General features: G+C 36.7%; 1 protein-coding gene across 1 annotated transcript in view; it reads right to left on the minus strand.

The window, feature by feature from the left end:
* The window catches only part of col28a2b (collagen, type XXVIII, alpha 2b), a 36,980-nt gene that overhangs the window by 3,291 nt on the left and 10,796 nt on the right, over positions 1–22,893 (minus strand). Inside the window, exons 4-33 of the mRNA XM_007244151.4 lie at positions 18,402–18,422; positions 18,249–18,308; positions 17,046–17,099; positions 16,922–16,966; positions 16,719–16,745; positions 16,579–16,623; positions 16,429–16,473; positions 15,903–15,956; positions 12,533–12,601; positions 12,006–12,074; positions 11,841–11,909; positions 9,839–9,907; positions 8,755–8,823; positions 8,235–8,303; positions 7,975–8,043; positions 7,800–7,871; positions 6,898–6,966; positions 6,137–6,208; positions 5,747–5,815; positions 5,314–5,382; positions 5,119–5,187; positions 4,946–5,014; positions 4,791–4,859; positions 3,680–3,748; positions 3,385–3,453; positions 3,178–3,258; positions 2,485–2,520; positions 2,335–2,371; positions 1,653–2,210; positions 11–414 (exon numbers count right to left, since the gene is read on the minus strand). Coding sequence (XP_007244213.3) covers positions 11–414; positions 1,653–2,210; positions 2,335–2,371; positions 2,485–2,520; positions 3,178–3,258; positions 3,385–3,453; positions 3,680–3,748; positions 4,791–4,859; positions 4,946–5,014; positions 5,119–5,187; positions 5,314–5,382; positions 5,747–5,815; positions 6,137–6,208; positions 6,898–6,966; positions 7,800–7,871; positions 7,975–8,043; positions 8,235–8,303; positions 8,755–8,823; positions 9,839–9,907; positions 11,841–11,909; positions 12,006–12,074; positions 12,533–12,601; positions 15,903–15,956; positions 16,429–16,473; positions 16,579–16,623; positions 16,719–16,745; positions 16,922–16,966; positions 17,046–17,099; positions 18,249–18,308; positions 18,402–18,422 — 2,646 coding nt within the window. The remainder of the gene's footprint in view (positions 1–10; positions 415–1,652; positions 2,211–2,334; positions 2,372–2,484; positions 2,521–3,177; positions 3,259–3,384; positions 3,454–3,679; positions 3,749–4,790; positions 4,860–4,945; positions 5,015–5,118; positions 5,188–5,313; positions 5,383–5,746; positions 5,816–6,136; positions 6,209–6,897; positions 6,967–7,799; positions 7,872–7,974; positions 8,044–8,234; positions 8,304–8,754; positions 8,824–9,838; positions 9,908–11,840; positions 11,910–12,005; positions 12,075–12,532; positions 12,602–15,902; positions 15,957–16,428; positions 16,474–16,578; positions 16,624–16,718; positions 16,746–16,921; positions 16,967–17,045; positions 17,100–18,248; positions 18,309–18,401; positions 18,423–22,893) is intronic.

Genomic DNA, 22,893 nt, shown 5'->3' on the forward strand with positions numbered 1-22,893 from the left:
CTATACTTACGTCTGGAGTGACTGGCGCAGGCAGACTGTCTCCCCTGCCAGTATGTGTTGAGTGTGTATAAGTTCCTGTGTGTGTTCCAGTATGAGTTCCACTTTGTGTTCCAGTATGAGTTCCACTTTGTGTCCCAGTATGAGTTCCACTGTGTGTCCCAGTATGAGTTCCACTGTGTGTTCCAGTATGAGTTCCACTATGTACTCCAGTATGAGTTCCACTGTGTGTTCCAGTCTGAGTTCCACTGTTTATGAGTCCATAAGTGTGTGCACCGTTAATACGGTTGCCATTGTAACCAAATCCATTTGGGTAATTGCCGTTACCGTTACCGTATCCATTACCATTAATGCGGTTAAAGATCAAAGCTCCGTTCTCGTCCTCACAGAACTGACTGACCAGTTTAGATTCCAAAGCTAAAAAAAAACAAAGAAGACAGAAAGGTGTGATGTTTGTCTAGTTTAATGTGAGGCACATCCTTAAACATCTGTATTTATTTCTGAATTAATCAATGGTGCAGTTTCCCTAACAGGGATTAAGACTACACATACAAAAGCATACAAAATAGAGATTTTCCGTTAAAAGGAAAATTTATTTTAGACTTGATCCCTGTCTGGAAAACTGATCCTATATGTGCAAATGTGAAAACACCTGCTCATCATGTATTTAATTTAAAATCTAAAGCTAAGTGAGTATTAGTGAAGTGTATACTGATGTTGGATTATTAGTTCTGGGATGGGGCACTGTGAAAACTCACTGATCTTTTAACCCTAAAACCTGTTAACCCTTTTAGACCTGAATTATTTGCATTATTTGCATTATTTACATATTGCATTGCATTTTACATAAAAATGTAATGTAATGCACAGAAAAGAAGACTCTAATATTCTGCTATAAAATCTATACAGCAAATACATCCAAATAACTAAAATATATATATATATATATATATTTTTTTTATCTAATAAATATTTCCATTGCAGTTATAGCCTGTGTGTAAACTAAAATTTGTATTTTATATTGAGCTTTTTATTCCATAAACCACCCCTAAACAGTACAAAAACAAGACTAAAACGTGTTCCAAAACACATTAAATTAGTAAAAATTAGTTAGCTGTTCCTTTGCCTCAGTGGCTCTAGTACTCCTGTTTTCCCAGTGTTTTGCAGTGGGTGGGGACAAGCTACTGTTTCATTGGTTTATAAACTTGTTCATTAGCTGGTTCATGGTCTATTCTTATGGACAACAGATCTTAAATATTGTTATATACATCAAAATATCTTTTTTACTGAAATTACTGTTGTCAAGACTTTTAGAAGACCATTTATAGAAAGATAGATTTAAAGGTTTGCAAACATGTTCACTTAACCTGTAACTTACAGCCTTAGCCTCTATGAAAAATTAACTTTGTATTTGATCATTTTTCAGTGTTACAATACCACAAGATGAATTAGTACAGAAGCCACATAAGTCGAAAACAAATTCATAAGTTAAAGCATAATACACTATATTTTGAGGATATTTTGGATGGTTTTAAAAAGTGGATATTGCCGCAACCTTATCAGACAGAAAACAAGAAACTTTAGAAACTGAGAATTGCTAGGTCTTAAATGTCCCAAACAGGAATTAAGCCTATTCTTGGAAGCAGGTGACTTACCTGGCAGGGTGTTGAAGTCATCTATCAGGTACGTGTGCTCACTGTCCGGCTGAGAGGCAATAAGATTCAGCTCTTTGAGGAACTCTGCTTGTGTTGGATCACTGGTGTTAACAATTCCCAAAGCGTACATCTCAATGTTGGCTGCATGGGCTTCTCTCACTGCAATTTCCAGCACCACCGGATCCCGTTTATCCGTCTGTCCGTCTGTAATAACTATGACCACCTTGCTGACCCCTGACCGGGCACTGTAGAAAGCTTCCTGTGTAGCCTTTCGGATGGCAGTGCCTGTGTATGTACCTTCACCCATATAAGACATTTTCCGAACGGCCTGTTTGACGTCCTGTTTGTTCGTGTACCGGGCCAGGTTAAACTCCACTCTGGCCTCCAGGCTGTAGAGCACGAGTCCAATCCGTGTGGCATTGCGGCCCACCGTCACCCTGTCCACCAGCGCCGTCACAAAATCCTTTATAATCTCAAAATTCTCCGGGCCAACACTTTCCGAGCTGTCGATCACAAACACAAGCTCCATGGGACGCTCTTTACATTTGATTCCACAGCCTGAAATATCAGCAAACGAAGATTCCAGTTTTAGATGTTAGAGAGTTAAAATGAGGATTAAAATTTAATTTGTAGCCATTCTGTAATTGTATATTTAAGAGCATGAGAAGGCAGGGAGTCATACCACAGATCTCTTTTATCATTCGGATGATGTCCTCTCTCTAAAAAAAAAAAAAAAAAAAAAGTATTATTATAAATAACTGAAAAGGGTTTATGAGTTTCTAGAAAGTGTTGTTTATATTTTTATAATATTCTTAAAAGATATTAATCTCACCGTCAGTCCTGATTCTCCTTTTGTTCCCTGTCTGCCCTAAAAGAAAATGAGACATTTGTTATGTACATACAGTGATGGTTATGCACCTCTTATCTTATCAACAAATCCATGTGTATATATAGCAATGCACAGAAAGAGCAGGCTATAAATTTGAATTTGTCAGTGGTGTTTAAATACATTACAACTGCAGGGAGAGCCCACAAGAAGAAATAATTTAGTTAAAAAAAAAACGCTCTCTGCTATGCAGATATCATGTGCCTTATGAATGCCCTAAGAAATATTATTAGAAAGTTATGTTGACCCCCAGTGGTTGCAGTTTCCAAGATAATGATAAAGATAATGATATCACAATACTGTGATACTTGATATATCGCAAAGCTATTCTCTTTAATAATTCACATTATCTGTATTATTGAGGATAAAACACTCCTATATAGTCAAATACCAGGAATTGTGATTTATTTATTGGTGTCAGTTTCACAGAATTTAACAATCAATACTCTTCACCTCAGGTTAACCCTATACATTTAATTATAGCGCCACCACATGGAGTAATGAAAAAATAACTTTATTTAAGTTAAACTGGAGGGTGAATCTTAGGGAGTTTAGAGGGTCTTGTTGTAAGAAAAATACTAATATTTAATGCCACATATCGATGCAATATGTTTGTAAACATAATGCAACATAACTTACTGGTTGGCCTGGATTACCAGCATCACCCAGGTCACCTTTGGCCCCCTTCATACCTCTTTCCCCTGAAGCACCACGATCACCCTAAATAAATAAATAAAAAACAGGAGGAAGGGGCTGTTTATACATTTTTATAAAATTAAACACATACACAATGTACATACAGAATTCAAATATTCTGCATTAACACAAAAGGAATAAAGCGTTAACCTTTGGCCCTGGGAAGCCTTCTCCTGGTTGTCCCCTAGGTCCAGCCATGCCCTGTGATCCGTGCTCACCCTAAAAAAAAAACATAAATAGTTTTAATTTATGAGTGAAGAACACTACATGGACAGAAGTGTTGGGACAACAGCTTATTCATTGTTTCCTTCAAAATCAAGGGTACTTGGGTACTTCACAAATTCTCTACACACATTTGGACACAGTGTACGTTCGTAGTTTGTACAAACAACAATACATGTATGTATTGTGCATGTATATGTATACATGCATGTGTGTGTGTTACCTTTGGTCCTTGTACTCCCTGTCCTGGTAGTCCTGGGGCACCTGGAGGTCCTGGTCTTCCTGTGTTACCCTAGATTTTAAAAAGGCAATTTATTAGGATAAATAGCATTTAGCTATTAGTATCGTTATGTACCACAATCACTGGCTTGTTCAATATGATTGTTTGACAGCATACGAAACATAGAGTTGTCTGTTTTAACCATGGATATAGTGTCATGTTTTAGATATTAGAGGATGATAACGGTAGAGGATGATGGCTTATGGGGTGAGTCTTGATATATTTTGTGACTTATGGTCACAACTGTCTTAGTGTGGCAGTCCCTCCAGCTTCTCTGTGCTTGATCACGGTTTAGCTGGTCATAAAGTGGCACTAAAGCACACGTCAATGTGTAATCCCACAGTTTTAGAGCTAATTTTGTTTCTGTTGCTTAATTCAGGACAAAGTGATTAGCAAATTGGAATATGAAGCTTCATCTACATTTATAGTTTACTTAAATGCATAACATCCAAAAAATGTCTTTCGCAAACTAGTTTTAGGGTTTTCGTTAAAAACATTAAAAATAAATTGACAAGACACTACACCTAAATTTGCATGTACATTTTTTAAAATGGAAAATGGCCACCATTCACATATTGTCTTCATAGAAACATAATTTAAAACAGTTTTATTTAAGACACAATTTTTGGGCTAGTCAATACATTTTGGTGTGCATATTTTGTATGGTGCTATTAATGCTAAATGACTGTGACTCAGCAACTGTTCTTCCAATTAAGCTGAAATTTTGCAAGTAATGTTGACTTGACAGACTACGGTGTGAATAGAATGATAACTTAATAAACATTAAACATCAAATATGTAGACCTAGTTTAATCAAATTGCATGAGGACTCATTTAGCTAGTCTGCGTTTGAACCTGCAGATTGCCACCTGCAACTATGTTAGTAACATGTTGACTACACTTGTGCTACTGTTGTTATCACATTGTCGTTTTTGCCAGTATTGCAAAATGTAAGATTTTTACAGTGTTTTCATTTACATGGCAACCATATACTTTACACTGATATTTTAGCAACCATTTTTCACCACGTGTGTATGTGTTTTTCATGACCTACCTGTGGTCCTTGTAGCCCTTCACCTGGAGGTCCTGCTGGCCCTGGCAACCCCCTGAACCCAATATCACCCTAAAAGATAAAGATACACACTTATACATCTATCCACAGCACATCCTCACTCAGACATGCACTGAAGGACAGGATGAAGTGGATACCTTTGGTCCTTGGATACCCAAACCTTCTGGACCAGGCTCTCCGGGAAGCCCAGGAAGTCCAGGAGGACCCTGTTAGTAATATGAATGAACACATAAACACACAGATACATCATATAATCATACATATTTCACACTGGAAAATGAACAGAGCTCAGAGGTGTGGGCCAACGTACAGCTGGACCAGGATAGCCGTCTCCTTTTGGCCCAAATGGACCAGCAGGACCTGGGTCTCCACGATCTCCCTGAGAAAAAAAAAACAAAAAAAAAACAGGAAGAGATAACAAGAATGAAAAAAAAAATGCTGTAATATAAATTAAAATCTATTCTGAAGGATGGTTGATTCTGATATGTAAAGCAGAAGCATTTACCTTTGGTCCAGGTAGTCCGTAGCCTGTTTCCCCCTCTGGGCCAGGAGGGCCTGCTGGACCCATGTCACCCTGTCATGAAAAAAGTAAAACACATCAGTAATTAATTGTATTGTTTGCATTATACTGCTCAGGAAAAAAATAAGAGATCACTTCAGTTTCTGAATCAGTTTTTCTCTGATTTTGCTATTTATAGGTGTATATTTGAGTAAAATGAGCATTGTTGTTTTATTCAATAAACTACGAACAACATTTCTCCCAAATTCCAAATAAAATAAAAATTGTCATTTAGAGCATTTATTTGCAGAAAATGAGAAATGGCTGAAATAACAAAAAGATGCAGAGCTTTCAGCTTCAAGAAGAAGAATTGGAATATACACTGAACAGCAGTACAGCTGTGCATCGCTTTGCAGAACACAGCCATAAATATTAATACCTTTATTCCTGGTAGTGAACGTCCCGGTTGCCCCGGTAAGCCCAGCCGCCCTGGCACTCCTGGCTCACCCTGCAAAAGGGCAAAACACAAGACCACTCACGACATATCACGTCCTTTACAGATTGTAAATTAACCTCTATTGTTCTTAGTTCCAACAAAAAGTTTATCTGGACAGCCTCATACTGCACACAGAAACGTTTTAACATCTTTATATTGTATATTTAAGCATTAAGTGATTCATGATAAAGGCACATTCATGCTCAGAGAAATGAATTAAATTACAGGAGTGACTGAGACTGTGGATACTGAAAATAACATACCACATTTTAATCCCTTTTGTCCATTTTCTTTGACCATACAGCCATTTGAAATTCTGTAATTTTTGCTCACCTTTGATCCTGATGGTCCAGCAATTCCTGGAGGTCCAGCTAAGCCACGGATTCCTCTCTGGCCTTGGTCTCCCTAAACCACATAATAAGCACTGGTTTACTCATCAATCAAACTTATTTTATTATCTATAACTGTATAATACATGCATAACAGTGTGGAATATGCTTTTTATGCTCTTTTTATGCTCTTTTTAGTTTAGCCTACTCATTTATATGACTGTAGTTCTATTTCAGATGGATTTTAATCAGTCAGCCAATGTTCTAACAATTGGATTATAGATACCCTAACCAGAGAGCAGACTTGATCTTCGAAGAAGCTGTGGAAAACAGGATTTTAAACTGCTCAGCTGTACCTACAGAAAGGTCTAGCAGGCTAAGTACTGCTACTATGATCAGAAGATTGTTTGCCTTCAGCTGCCAGAGCCCTGAGAAAGCACAATTGGGCATGCTCTCTCTGGGTAGGTAGATGACGCTCTTTCCCCTGATCACTCCAAAGGGTGATGTCGATCAGCACATTGCGTCTGTGAGCTGATGTATCAGAAGCGAGTCGCTGCAACTTTCTCTGAGCGTACTGTGATGCTACTCAGCAAAGCTACATCAGTAATATAGTTCGGAAACAGTCAGAGTCTGACTTCATATGTGTCGGAGAAGGCATTTGCTAGTCTTCACTCTCCTTGTGTCGTGGCATCACCAGTAATGGCCAAGCTAAATTGGAAGAAAATGGTTAGAATTAGAAAAAAAAGAACTAAAAATAAATCTTACTTTTTCACCCTGTGTACCAACACCAGGTGCTCCGTCTGATCCTCTCAAGCCTTGAACACCAGCTTCCCCCTAAAATACACAAACATACACTCTTACCTAATGCTTACATAACACATCGTGGCAAGTAGATTTTGTTTAGAGCCTCTGATGTGATTAGTACTGTAGTGACGTTATTATAAATAAAACTAATTGAAAACAAGGAAAGTGTGTATGGATGTCCCATTTAAATGGCTCCAATTTCTAAGCAATTAGTAGACTGATGCCAAGGGGCTGCTAACACATCTTACATTGTTGCTATGGTGCTGCTAAGGGATTGTTAGGTGTTTGTGATTGTGTTGCTAGGTGGTTCCTATGATATGCCAGCTTCTGTCTCTATGGTGTTGATGAGAGTTTGCCATGGTGTTGCTAACCTATGTGGTGCCTTTGTATTTGCTAAGTAGTTGCAAGGTGGTTGCCATGGTCTTGCTAGGTGGCTTCTATAGAATTGCTAGGTAATTGCTACAGTATTCATGGTGGTTGTTTTGGTGTTGCTAGATGTGATATAATGTTACAAGGTGAATGATATGGTATCTTAGGTAATTGCTATGGTGTTGTTTAGTGCTCACTATAGGGATCTGCTTGGTGGTTACTAGGCAGTTACTAGGTGGTGATTAAAGTGTTGCCAAGTGGTTGCTGTGGTACACCACGTGATTGGTTAGGTGTTTCTACGTTATTTGTATTGTTGTGATATTTGCAGGGTGCCAGCATTTTTGCACCCTGTTCATTCCTATGTGGGAAAAAAAATCTAAAAAAATAAAAAATAAATGTTGCTACGTGGAAACCGAACTTCTGATCAAAAAGCTGTATACATGCCTGAGTCTGTCTCTCTGTCTGTCTGTTTATCTTTTAGTGCCAACTCTTACCTTTTGCCCTGGAGCGCCATCTTCTCCAGGTAAACCTGGCAACCCTGACAACCCAGGAGATCCTGGTTCACCCTGCAGAGAACAAAGAACCCTTTATCTAAGATCTCTCAAAGAAAACATAACCTGCCAAATCATTTTATATAAAACTCAGTTTTAAGATTGGTCTCAGTCTGACCTTCGCCCCTGGTTCTCCTGCTCCTCTCTCTCCTGGCACTCCAGACTCTCCGGGTAACCCTTGATCACCCTTTTATAACATAAATAACACATAGATACACAATCAAACACACCTACACACTTTTAATATACCCTCACTGTCCACTAGCCACCCTTCCCCATTCAGCACTGGTCAGGAATGATCTATTCTCAACCAAACTAGAATAGTATGAATTATACTCTCACTACATTAATATATTTTAAGAGATCAGATGCTTTTACCTTTGGTCCTGGGTACCCTTCACCTTGCAGACCCCTGATCCCAGGGGGCCCACGTGGCCCCTCCACTCCCTGTACAAAAAAACAACACCAAAACTATAATCAGTAATCAAACCAGCATATTTTGTTTTATATATATAAATATTCATATATCATGCACATATCTAATAAAGTTTCATAATATGCTTGTGCACTACAGTCTTACTGGTGCATTTTAAAACTATAGAGAAATCATAAAAAGTACATTTTTTAAGTGTATGTATACCCATAAGAATACTGTTGCCATGACGTTGCTAAATGGTGTATATATGTTTGCTATGCTCTTGTTAAATGGTTGGTAGATGTTTGCTATGGTGTTACATTGGTATTATATTTTAGATACATATATTTTTTATTTATATCACAGTTTGTTGCTCTGAAGTTGCTGAGCAGTTGCTTTGAGTTTGCTATGGTGTTGCAAGGTGTTTTCTATGGTATCCTAGGTGGTTGCCATGGTATTGTTAAACTGCTAAGTTTACAGCACCTTTTCGCCCTGTATGCCGAGTCCAGGAAGCCCGATTGGTCCAGGTAAACCAGGAGGTCCAAAATCACCCTAAATAAACACATATACTTTACATGCAATCTCATTATAGCACAAAAATAAACCATTTTTTTCATGCTGGGAACTTAACTATGAATCTTAGGTGCCTAAACAGGGACAACAACTCTACAACAACTCTGTAAACTAACATATGGGATGTTACATTTCTGAAATGGACATCCAGCCAGCAACACAATAAATGTCCTATATGAATTTAAGTTATTTTTTAATATGGCACTGATTCAATAAATGCATTTATTTAATAGTGATTAAAGTGGCAAATTTTATGAAAACCTGTAAATGTTAGGTATTTATCCCTTTATTTTGGAGCATCCCTAAAAAGTATGTAACTAAGTAGTAAAAAATGTGTCTCTGGCACACATTCAAAGCAGTTGTAAGTCCTAAAATGAGCTGCTAGGTGTCACAGTGTTTGTATATGATTTTGGCAGCAGGTTTGGATAATCTGCAGCACACAGGTTGTGGCTTGTCATGCAGTGCTTTCAGCAAAACACTGACAGAGAAAAGCCTCCATATATGTCATGGTAAGATGATTTCAACACATCACTGCAATTAAATGATTCAAAGAGTTGAAAACTGTTTAAGAAGAAAGACAATATATGAACAGAAGAATTAGAACAGCTGCTTATTTATTGTTTCATCCAAAATCAATTGTATTTAGATATTTAGAAATTCAGAGTTCATCATGCTTTTGTTGGAGTAACTGTCTCTAATGGCCCGGCAATACTTTTTACTAGATTTTTGCTGTACGTTTCATTAGTGAGGTCAGGATGTTGGATGATCACCACCCTACCTCATTCCCAACTCATCTACTAATCCTAAAAACACAGGATAGAGAACCACTATTCCACAGAATACACTTCCACTACTCCAAAATACCCCTATTCCAATGACATTCTCTATTACTCTATTAAATTCTCTACACGAACTAGATAAGCTGGTTGTGCATTTGCACATCTATGTCAGCAATCGGTAAAACCACTCATTATGGCTGTATATTGTATGTTACCTTGTCTCCTTTGATGCCAAGTCCTATTGGGCCCCTTGTTCCTCTTGGCCCCTCAGGGCCTCTCTCTCCCTGTAAAAAAAAAAAAAATAATAATAATCAAACAAGTAAAAAATCAAGACCCTGACCTTGCATCACTCCATCACTGTGTGTCGACTGATTCAAAGTTTAACTAAGAATAAAAAGAATGACCAAATGACACATTTATACTTTTAACTTTGTAGCCAATTAGGAAGGCCAATTACCTCACCCAATCATTAGGATTCTAGCACATGCCTCCTCTAATACATGTGAAGCCAGCCACCACTCTTTTTAAACTGCCATTGAAGCAGCATCATTGGGAAATCAGTACACTCAGAGGAAAGCCACCATCACAATGGTAATGATAAAGTGAGAGAGCGCCATCTACCCACTCAGAGAGAGCATGATGACCATTTGTGTGCCAAGAAACATTTCCAAAACCGTTAAACCAGTTGACACAAGGCAGGGTAAGTTTATGGATTCATTCTGTTGGTGCCAAATTCTGACCCTACATTTGTGCTCCTCAGCAGAATTCAATATTTATCAGACCAGGTTACGGTTCTCCAGCTACCAGCTGTGCAGTTTTGGTAAAACTGTGCCCATTGTAGCCTCAGCTTAGTCTGACTATACTTCGTTGACCTCGTTCATCAACAAGATGTTTCTAACCGAAAAGCTCCTCTGCCCACCAGCATTACTTAATAAACTAATCTGACCAACTCAGTAATCAGATTAAGGTTACTTATCCAAGTCACTGTGCATTACTATTACTAGATACACACGATACATAAGTAGAATCATTGCTTTATTGCTGGAGTTTACAATGGTTGCTGTCGGCCGCAGCCACACCAAAATAACAACAAGCTAGCAAGCTAACAAGCTAACAGGATAAAACTAGCATCAGGGGATCAGGGATGAACACACACACTCACACAATTAGCCCCACTTTCTCTTCACCTTACACACACACACACACACACACACACACATTTTTGGCAGCTGCTCAATGTAACTAATAAAGTAACTTAAAAAAAAGTAATCCATTAAAAAACGAAGTTACTTTTAATAGTGGAAATTAGTAATCAGATAACATTTTTAATGTAACAATGCCATTTTACGTAATTACACCAGTATTCCAACAACCTACAATGATCATATCACAATTAAAACTGATTCCATCACATTTATTACCAGTTCTGTGGATGTTTACATACATCACAGGTATACTTTCAGTAAAGAATATTTCAGGAAGTGTTTAGTGGCTAATCTGAGCTTGTCCCAACACAGTGCCAGACATTTATCAGTTCAAACAGAGAGCATTACTATTAATCCCTCCTCTGCTTTTACAAGTACATTCATAACCCATAACTACAGATTGTGGGTGGAAAGTTCTTTAGCTCTCACGTTTTAGTGTTTGTTTTGGTTGTGAGGGAAATCTAAAAATCGCTGTTCTTACATGTAACATTCCTCACCTATACTGCTAACAACAGCTCCAAGGCTACAGGTGAGAGAGAAATAAGCATTCAGGCTAATAAAAAGAGCTACTCAGTTTGTATTCCAGAAGATAACATTAAAATTGGGCTTATGATTTGAAATTGAAACACTTATTAGTTATTTATTAGTTATGACTATTTCTTTTTTTTTAATATTGCCCACAATCCATTTTAATCAGCACAAATAAAAAAGGGGCATGTTAATGTTTTGTTCTTTGCTCAATATATCCTAATTTAGAGCATTTGCATAGCGCTGCCCATGCAAAGAAATCACTATTTTTACACCATTAACCAGGATCAAAGTAGCTCCACACCTCATTGCTAGAATTCTGAGGGCCCTGATATTTAAAACGAGGCGGTGAGAACTTAAAAAGTGCACCGATAGTTTTTAATTTTACACTGTTTGGTGGTGCCATATTAAAATTATGTCACAAAAATTTAATTGCTGAAATCATAAAATATTCTGAGAGACAGTAAAACGCACATGCATGTACCTTTGGTCCAGGAAAGCCCTCTCCTGCAAGCCCTCTTTCCCCCTGTACGCCCTGTGCCCCCTGAGGTCCCTTTATATCAAACAAGATCAGACAAAATATCATACACACGAGATTATGCATTAATTATATAAATATATAAATAAAGAAAACAGTGTGGATAATTACTGGAAGGCCAGGTTCACCAAGCCCAGGAGGTCCGGGAGGTCCCATCCTGCCCTGAAGACCCATCTCACCCTACACACAAATGTAAAATAATGTCATTATGTTATATTCACAATATAATTATCCAAAACTTTGTTATTTACAAAAACATGTAACTGTTAAATATATATATATATATATATATATATATTTAAAAAATGTAGCTAATACATTTTCAAAACAGACAAATAACAAATCTGGAATTAGCCAGTCAATACATTTTAAATAAATATAGTATATAAAGCATCTGCTTTAGTTCATTTGTTAATTTTGCCTTAAATGTATATTTACTAATAATTCACATATTTCCTGCATATGCTGCATATTTGTTTAATATGTTTTTTATATGTATTTTGAAATAAACATAATTTTAAATCTTTTTATAGTAGATATGTGTTCTGAAATATTCAACCGCAATTTTGCCAACCCCATACCTTTTTAATGATAAGTATTTAAGTATTTTACTGCTGTTTAGATTTTTTTTTTTTTACCTTTGGTCCAGGAATCCCAATTCCAGTTTCACCCTGAATTCCTGCTGGACCAGGTAGGCCTCTCTCCCCCTTAACATAAAACACAAAATATACAGTACATGCATACATGACATTTAGACAAGACAACTGAAAGCAGATTTTTCTTTTTTCTTATTCTTATAACTCCTCATTCTTTCATCACACTCCTTTCTGTTTTATTCATTTCCTGAGTTTCACCAGTCATATAGCAGTTACACAGAGAGGGTAACTGAGGTAATAACCATCTCAACAGAAAGGTTATGGGCTTTTCTGGGAGCTTTACTTTTCCACTCGTGCTTGAAAGTAATGGAATTGTTACCTGTCCCTTTTCTGCACCTCTAGAAATGTAAAGCACAATGTATTTTGAAAGCTGTTTTATCAGTTGATTTCGTGATAAGAGTTTTTTTTGCTTGGATATTAAACAGGAGAGTGCACAATGTTACATTACAAGATATTACAATTCTTGTAAAAAAAAGCTCTGTGCATCTATTTTGTTGTAGCACTGAAATAGCACAAAAGAAACAGCAGAAGCACACAGAAGAGTATTTTTGACAATTTAATAAATAGTTACAAATTTGTTTTATTTGAGATACATAAAAAAGGATTATAATATGATGCTAAGACTACAGATTTTATACACATTTGTTGAAAGCTGTTAAAAGTAAGAAAGTTAAGCTGTTATAGATAATTCTATGATAACTGAAAATTAAGCAAATAAAGGAATAATAAGCAATATTTAATATATTGTAGAATAGCAGCTTTAAAATACATCTCTGTCTCTATCACTCTGGGTTAAAATATGTGCAGGACACCCCTTGCAAGGATAGGGTAGAGTAGAGTAGTGTAAAGTGAGTTGTAGAAGGAGCATATAAGCAAAAATGATTTTTATATAATACTGCTTTAACATTAATCAAACTTGGGAAGCCCTGGAACTACTGTAGAGTAGAGTACAGAACAGTATAGTAAAGTAAGAGTAGAGCAGTAAAATGGAGTAAAAGTGAATTGCACTCCACGTCTGTAGGGCGAGCTTATTAACAAAAAAAAAAAGTCAACTTTTGCATACTGCTGCTTTAACATTAATCATTAATATTTTTTTTGTTTTGTCTTTCAGCAAAATACAACAAAAGCAATACAAAGTAAAAAAAAAAACATTTATATTTATCTTTGTACATCATGTTTTAAGCCTACAGTAAATACTGCCCTACTGTACACTCCTGTAAACCCCATCACCTCAAGTCTCATTCATAATCTTCTGAGAATCCCATCATCTTTAGCAAGTCCAGACAGTGGCCCACTGCTCACCTGATGCATAACAGCCTGCTAAGGGTCTAAAAGAACATTCCTGAAAAAAATAATTAAGCTTTCCTTTTCTCCTCAGAGCTCCTTTTCCCTAAGTACGAATTACAGACAGCTAGAGGGAGAATTACAGACAGGGTTTCTGTGAGTGTTGTGTAATTAGCATTAGCAGTGTTTTCACTGTAACTCTGACTGCAAGCCCACACAGAGCTGATAACCTAATTTGCCTATAAGTTATCAGAACATAATAAAATGCTGCTGAATAAAATACTGAAACTTGATCCAATACTATGCCTCCTGTTTTCCTGTTAAAACTCATGTTTGTAGACATTTCTTCGAATGCATAATTGCTGACACAGATTTGCAAATGCACACACACACACACACACACACACACATACAGCTTGTCTAGTCCCTGTAGAGAAGCATTCTCAATAGAATAGGATTCTCTAGAGCAGATAAACATGAACTTGTTTGAGCTGTGGAGCAGCGCAACTGTGTTCTCTGGAATAATGGTGCTCCATCCAGTATTTTTGGGTTGAGTTGAGAAGAATGATAATAACTCTTGTCACTGAATGCAATCAAATCCTCACAGCAATGCTCCAAAATCTAGGAGAATGTCTTTCTTTGCATAGCACACATAATAAACCCAACAAAATCAAGATAAACTGTTTTTTAAATTCTGGATTTCAGAAGAAACAACAAAAGCAGGTGTTCTAATAGGTTTAGTCACATAGTGTACATTGACTTGAGTCAACTGTATATAATGCACAAGACCTCCTGGGCTTTCAATCAGAAATAAAGTGTGGAACACTGGACACTGTTTGCACTCAGCAAAATGTTGTGAACCAGAAGAGGGCGCTGCAGTGTGAAGTTTTAAATGCGAGTAAGATATCTAAGTTTTAAAGCACATTTTGTATTATTGATTATTTTACTTTGCTGTAAAGCTGTACATCTGTAAAGCTTACATCATGTCCTAACAGCAAACATTCCAGCGTTTAAATGTGGCGTCACTTTGTGCTGCAAGCATTTAAGTTATCTACACTGAAAACATTGAATTGTGGGCACCAAGTCAAACCATTACAGAGTGCAAATTACAAACACAAATTACTGATTACACACCAATCAGATTTCAATAAAATGCATTGTGTTTAGTTTACTGGATGAAAGTCATGCACTAAATCATGCATTAAGTCTATACAGTGCACCATTCACAGTCTACATACTGCACCAGTCTCAGTCGTGCATTTAGTGCACAAGATTCAGTGTATATATTGTATAAATCCCAGCATATACAGTGCACTAGCCTCTACCTACAAGTCTAGATATTGCAGCATATATTCAGCATATATGGTTTGCTAGTTTTAGCCTATATATACTATATACGTCCATATAGTGCTTTAGACTTATCTATACAATGCACTAAACAATGTCTTGGTTTGTACAGTGTACCAAACTAATTGTATATAGTGAAATAATCTGAATCTGTAATCTGAGTCTAGTACACTAGTCCCAGACAGCCTATTTCACTATTCACTACTCTTTTGAAGTGCATTTAAATCTATATACACAGCACAACCACAGTATAATCATCTAAACATGATGTAAATCTCTCTAGAGCTATGAATGGACAGATCCCACATTGCCTGTAACACATTTCTGGCTCCTGATCACATGGAAACTTTAGCATCATGTTTTGGGAAATCTCTGCGCTCATCCTACACCAGATCGGAAACAGCTATATTAATGTTCTAATGATAGATAGATAGATAGATAGATAGATAGATAGATAGATAGATAGATAGATAGATAGATAGATAGATAGATAGATAGATAGATAGATAGATAGATAGATAGATAGATAGATAGATAGATAGATAGATAGATACTTTATTGATCCCCGGGGGGAAATTCTTGAGCACAGAGACGATAAATAAACGTAAAAAAACTCAGAAAAACACACAAAGAGACGGAGCTACTGGAACAGGCAGCCACTCGCGTCGGCGCCGGAAGTAGTAGACAACCTTAAAAAGGATCGGTTTTGCATGTGACTCACTTTCTTCCCCGATGGTCCCTCAGGGCCGATGTCTCCGTTAGGTCCAGGCACACCCTGTGTTTAAAAAAATTATTAATTTCAGTCAACAAATTAGTGCCCATTATTCATTTTAACATCTAAGCTTTAATTGCAGATTTCAAGTCCCTTTTGTGTTTTAGAGGACAATGTTTTTTGTTTTTTTTCATAAAAAGCTGATATGCTGTTTTTAAGTATGATGTGTAATTTCTCTGCTGGGGAAATGGCCACTTATGTTGATCCTTGCTGCCTTTTTAGTAAGCTCTGATTGTACAATGCGTCTGAGAGCAATGAGCCACCACATATTGATTAGTAGAACTCGACAGCACACTAAACTAAGCTAATTTGGCTGAGATAATGTCAGGGCTATGTAAATCTGATGCTTTTGACTAGTCAGGATAATCATTCAAGATCTTTGAAAACAAGATATCTATAAACACCAAATTTATTGAGTTTGTCAAGGTGATTTTTTTAAGGTGTCTTTCACCATTGACATTAACGTGGATAATACCTGCAAGCCTCGGCTTCCTCTAGTGCCCACTGGACCCTCAGGACCCTGTCAGGAATAAATAAAATATCAGCTGACTAATATAGTTATATACAGAAAAGATATTTAGAAAGAAGAATCCATATATTGGTTAGTGAATAAAATGATCCATACTCTGTCTCCTTTAGTTCCAGGCATCCCACACTCTCCTCTCTCACCCTGACAGCAATATAAAAAAGAAAGAGTGAGATACATCAAAATAAGCCTCACGATAATAAATAGACTACCAAAATACCCTATGAGTGAGCTCTTACCTTCTCTCCTTTATACCCAGATTTACCCTGTGATCAAAGAACAAAGACATTTTTGTGAAAAGTCCATTTTAAGACCATACATATATTATCATTTATTTATTTATTTATTTTTTGCATAACATCATCTTTATTTTACACAGAAATAAAGAACTATGTCAGTCAGACAACACAGTTGCTAAAACAGACAAAGCACCCATGCTAACCTCTGACCCCTCTCGACCTGGAAGTCCTTGATGGCCGCTTTCTCCCTACAGGAAGCAGAAAGCTGTATGAGAGATGTTTACACTCGTCAAGAGAAGTAAAAATGTAATTAAGTACAATTCTGACCTTCTGTCCTTTTGCACCTGGACTTCCATCATCACCAGGCCGACCTTTTTTACCCTGCCAGAGAGAGGGAGAGACAATGAATACAAATTAATACAGTAAATAGGAAATAAAACAGCAGAAACTGTGGTAACACTTCATTTGAAGGGTATCTAATGTACATAGAGACTTAATAACACATTTATAAGCATTGAATATTGTAATGTAATTGAGTAATGGAGTATTTTTTTAAACACATATTATATGAATATTTATAAACATGAAAATGTATAATACAACTGCTTTTACTACTGTCTTGGGTTTTTTAAGAGAAGGTAATCTGACTTTTTAAGGAGTTCCAGTTACATCTATTTGAAACATTTATTTTCATTGCATGTTACATACAACAAAATTCAGGTGCATACCCTGGGATGATGCTCAATGTATATATATATTTAAAATATATAAATGCACATACAAAAATTGCACAGTTGTCTGTAAAGTGCACTCCAGTGCAGAGTTATATACATGATCATGGCGGTGATGTGTTCTGTTTCAGGGCAGAGTTCAATATGGTGATGGATTTTGGGTAAAAACTGTTTAGCAATCTTGTATTCCAGTTCAGTGGAACACAGAAAGGTAAGTTAAGCAATAAGATATATGTATAGATAATTAACCCCCTTTTTTCTAAGAGAATTTTTCTATTTTCCCAGCTGTCCTGATACAAACCTGTATAGAATAAATGTCCTGACCTTTAAGCAGAAAGTAAAGAATTCTGTGAATGTGTTTTAGCTTGCTGTTAATCGTGTCTGGAGTCCCCATGCTTGAGGCAAGTGCTGAAAGCTGAAATCACACTCACTCAATTATCTCACCCTGCGTGAGAGTGAGAGACTGGAAAACGGCTCAAGAAACAAAATCCTGTAAGTGTAGATGATTTATCACTCATCATTTGGAATGTTTTCTGGGTGTATTAGGCCGCAGCAATTAGCACAGTAGTAACTATAAGCCCAGTAGACTTTATATATAATTGTAGCTATGATTTTAATGTTGATCCTAAAATTACAATGCATGTATTGCTCATTTACAAGTTTGATATCATATACTCACATTATACATTATACTATTTCTGGATTTTGCCTCCTGTTGCTCTGAAGTCTGAGAAATGTGTAGCCAGTGAGTGTAGGTCAGTGAGTTTATAGGAATCCTGTGAAAAATGTTGGTACTCACAGCAGGGCCAGTGGGTCCTCTCTCTCCTTTCTCACACACACATCTTTTATCCAGCGGACACTGCAAACACACACAATGGCTCACAGGATGATTTACTCTGACATTTCTAATTTAATACACTCGTATTTATCTGTAGTTCAAAACTCTACTTACTGCTTCTTCCACCAACGCCGTCTAAAAAGAATAGAATAGAAACATAAATATTAATACAGATAAACAAACAAGGATATTTCATTTTTTATTAAATAAATGTATTTCTAATTTTTAGCTAGGCCAATTTAAATCATTGACATTGTCGATTATATCGACTAATCGTTGCTGTTAGCATTGTAGTTGTGCCGTTAGCATCACTGTTAGCTCCGCATCTGCACAGTTTCCTGTTTCCAGTTATCCTGGTTGTTCTTAGAACAACTTCTCCAGTAAAGAATATTTACAGTGTGCAGAAAGAAAAGGGAAAAGGGGAAATGAAAGCACCTGGTTATTCCAGAAAGAAAACAGAGTCCGCATGACCAAACACTGACGACTTGCAGATGTACTGAGTCAGCCATTACACGTTACTTTCCAAGAACAAAGGAAACCTACACTCAAGCTGTAGTGGTAAAATCCAACAGCTCTCTCCACAGTGTTGTCGAACAGATCAAATACAGGTAAGAGTCGCTATACAGGTGATTTACACAAAGATTTTTATCTTTAAACTGGAAACCGAGAGCGATTTATGGCACCAGAGTCAGGTGTGAGTAATGTAAGACTTTTGAGAAAGAAAGAGAGAGAAAGAGAATGGAGGTAAAAGCAACACTATCTTAAATTTTTTCTTCAGATACCAGTCAGTAGCATGATGAGGCTGTTTCTAAATGTGTTCAGCAATAGTGTAGTGAGCTTAGCTTCTTCTGAGGTTTATCAAGGCTGTACGCGTTTTTTTTACATTTCCGTTTTACATTTACATTTATGACATTTAGCTGACACTTTTATCCAAAGTGACTTAAATTGTTATTCCTATTACAGAGGTGAACCAATATTGTGTTAGGAGTCTTGCCCAAGGACTCTTATTGGTGTAGTGCAGCATTCAGTCACCCAGACTCAGAACTGAACCCCAGTCTCTCCCATAATGTAGTAGCTCATTAGCAGGTAGTGGTGTTATCCACTATACCACACCAACCAGTTTTCTGCGATTGAGTAACTTTCCATTATAATACATTAAAACACTGACGTGCCACATTGTCATGGTATCGAAACAAGAATTGTGTTCCACACCTTTTTCATATTCCATAGTAGCTAAATGCAGCAATCTCCAGCAATAACACCTTAACCCTTACGTACACAGGTATGGGTGAGTGTTCTCAAGCCGTCCCTTGAGGTAACACTTCATGATGAATTGGTTCTGCTTTGAGTTGCTTTGCCAGGTGTTGTGCTATATGTCCCGTAGAAACTAAAAGCAACTCCAGCAATAACACCTTAAAACATCTGTATATAGGTGTGAGTGGTTGTTCTTAAGCCGTCCCTTGAGTTAACACTTCATGATGAATTAGCATTCTGCTATCCCATTACGTTTGGCATGTCAATGTATCTCACAAAAAGCACTAAGCTAACACATTAGCCTTAGGTTGGAAGAGCCAATACTTTAAATTAATTGTTTTGTAGGATGTTAGATATGAGTTTGGCTTTGAGTTCCTTTGCCAGGTGTTGTGCTGAATTCTAGCTCTCTGTCAGAATCTGACTCCCCTTCATGTACACTCATTTACCCCCCAGCAAAATGAGTGTAAAAACTTATCCTCAGGTTCATTTTATTTCTGTTTAAAAACAGGGGTTAATCTACTGTTATAGTAAATAAAGGAATTCCCAGTCTTAAGCGTCTGTCTCCATATTTTGCCATAAAACCTTTTTTTTTATCTGAAAGTCTGACTCATCTAGAAAAGTGTTTTCACACTGCAGATGAACTGGATCATGGTCCAGTAGATCTGGACCAAGAACAACTCTTTTGGTTGGACCAAATTCTGGTTCTTTGGACTGGACTGTGGATCTCAGCCCTTTTCACACCTGCTACTTTGGTTTGGACCAAAAAAACAAATGAAGCCTGTTATATATCTATTATTCTTTTCGATCAACTGATCAGCTATTATCTCTGTGTCTTGTACATTGCTTTAGTCAGTCATCATGACAGTATGTCGGCCTGTTTGACTGTGATTTCCATGTCCTGATGTTAACCACCTGCATCTACAGCCATGTTTGAGAGGCTAGCGTGCAGACGACTGATTCAACTTTTGAGTTCTTTCTGCATGCAAGATCACACTGGCTGCTGCACTGTAAACGTCAACACGCTATCTATAGCCCACATCTGCATCCATTTACATTTACTGTACTGAGTAATAAAAGTCTGGTTTAGATACTGACCCAATTCTAACATCTGGCATCTTATGACCTAAACTCTAGTCCATGTTTAATTGGGAACTGTTTATCATTTTATTTTACTTTATGATTAATAAACCACTCACTTTTAACTAATTAATCCCATCAGATCTAGGTCAGCTTACAAACACACAGTGGACTAATACAAACAAAGGTAATGTATTCACAGATGTGTTGTGGTTTGTATTATTACAGATTGGAGAAAAGGTCTGGAAAGAGCTGTTAGAGGGAAATATGTGCTCAGCAGTGCTTTGTTTCCTCTGCATGTTCTGTGTGCTTTTCTGTCCAACATACAGGTCACAACTACCCACAACAAAGCATGTTTAATCCTACAGCCAATATAACTCTCTTCAAACAACAGCGAGCCCTTGGGAAGCTGCCACTGCTTTCTACAGGAAGATTTACTGCTTTTACTAAATAAGATAGTAATAAAACCTCTACTATAGTCAAAATCAGAATCTCAAATATACCATGTTATAATTATAATACAACACAATGTACTGGAAACAGACAACACAACTGATGAATGTGTGTAATGAAGAACAAGAGGGAAAAAAAAGGAAATTATGTCAGCAGGAATAGGCTTTTCTTTTAGTCACAAGCAGATGCACACATCCATCTCATTTGACAGCTGTTACTTGTAAGGGCAGGAGAAAACTCCACATTCCAGATTGGTTTATTTTCTGCCTGAAATTATTTAAATATTACATACAATACAATACAATTACATGAAGTATTGTTATTGAAAAAGAAAAAAAATTGTAATGCTTGCAAATAATCTATAATTGCCACAATATGATTATTTTGTAGTGTACAAAACCTTTTATAAATTTTACAATCTAGATTTAAAACAGTTTGTGTCATACAAACTGTACATTATCTGAGCTGTACAAGTTTGCTTTTTACACCCATACACTCTAAAAAACAGAGGTACGATAAGAGTACTTTTTTGTACTCAAAGGTACATTCTTAATAATTGTACCCTCAAAGGTACAATATTGGTCTTTACAGGGTCAGATTTGTTTTCTCTGAAGTACAAAGCAATTTCTAACAGCAATAAGTACATATTTGTACCATTTAACCTGCAGCCAAAAGTTACATTCAGTATTCTGCATCACTGCACTAATAAACAGTATATATTTAAATTGCACATTTTTTATTTGAAAGCCAGACATTTTTGGATCATCATGTTTTTAAGCCATATTTAGTTGATGATAATGTTTATAATCTTTATAATCTTTACTGGCACAAAAACCATGGGTACAAAAAAGGACTTTCACTGAAAGGTACTTTTTTGTACCTCAATATAAGGTACAGCCCCAGCGACAGGCTTTGTACTCTTTTAAGTACAAATCTGTACTTACTTTTCTTAGTGTGTATAGTAACTATAAATGCAGCTTTTAACACATGAATTATTAATATGTTTTATTAACTATTAATATGTGTAATACGTTTAGAATTTCTTTAGTTTTTTAAGCTTATAATGCATTATGTTGGGAGTAAGAAGCTCTGAGATTCCGAATCAGTATGTGAACAGCCACATAAAACACTGTTAGCTTGATGCTAACAAAAAAATTTAAATTGCTTCAAGTTGAAGTTGTGCCAAAGATTATTGTGCTTATTTGTGATAAAATCCCATTAATCCACTAAAAATGATAAAATATTTAGTGTTATAGTAACAATTCTTCAGCAAGGAACCTGATGTGTTATGACGTGCTATGCTTTGCTTGGATTAGTGCTATTTTTTTTAAAGTAAGCATTATTTATAAAATATTCCACCATTAATTTCTCCATAAACCTCCCCTTTCCAAAGCCAAACACATCTGGTCCTCCTGATGTACCTCCTTTGTCTCCCCAATAACTCAAGCATTTTCAGGCAGCAATAATATTTCAGTTCAAAGCAAGAAAACAACATTAAAATGTGAACGAGCTCTTACGTCCTATGATGGTTTCCTTATGACATAACAGAGCAGAAATTCCAGCAGCTGTGCTAACAACATTTCCAACATCCTCCCTGTGGTGCTTCTGTAAATCCTTACAAATGGACCAGGGTAGGGTCAACCTTTGAGACATGCTACAAAGGCTAAACTTCTTCTGTACTTGAATCGGTACTGTCGTAATCAAACAGTTTTGTGCCACATGTGGTATAGCATAATTTATAGCAGTGGCTACAGGACAGCTGTTCTTTAGCGTTTATGGCCGTCACCTCAGATCTGTAAAATTCTAGAACACCCTATGGAAT

Source organism: Astyanax mexicanus, chromosome 5, assembly GCF_023375975.1.
Source record: "Astyanax mexicanus isolate ESR-SI-001 chromosome 5, AstMex3_surface, whole genome shotgun sequence".
Lineage (NCBI taxonomy): Eukaryota > Metazoa > Chordata > Actinopteri > Characiformes > Acestrorhamphidae > Astyanax > Astyanax mexicanus.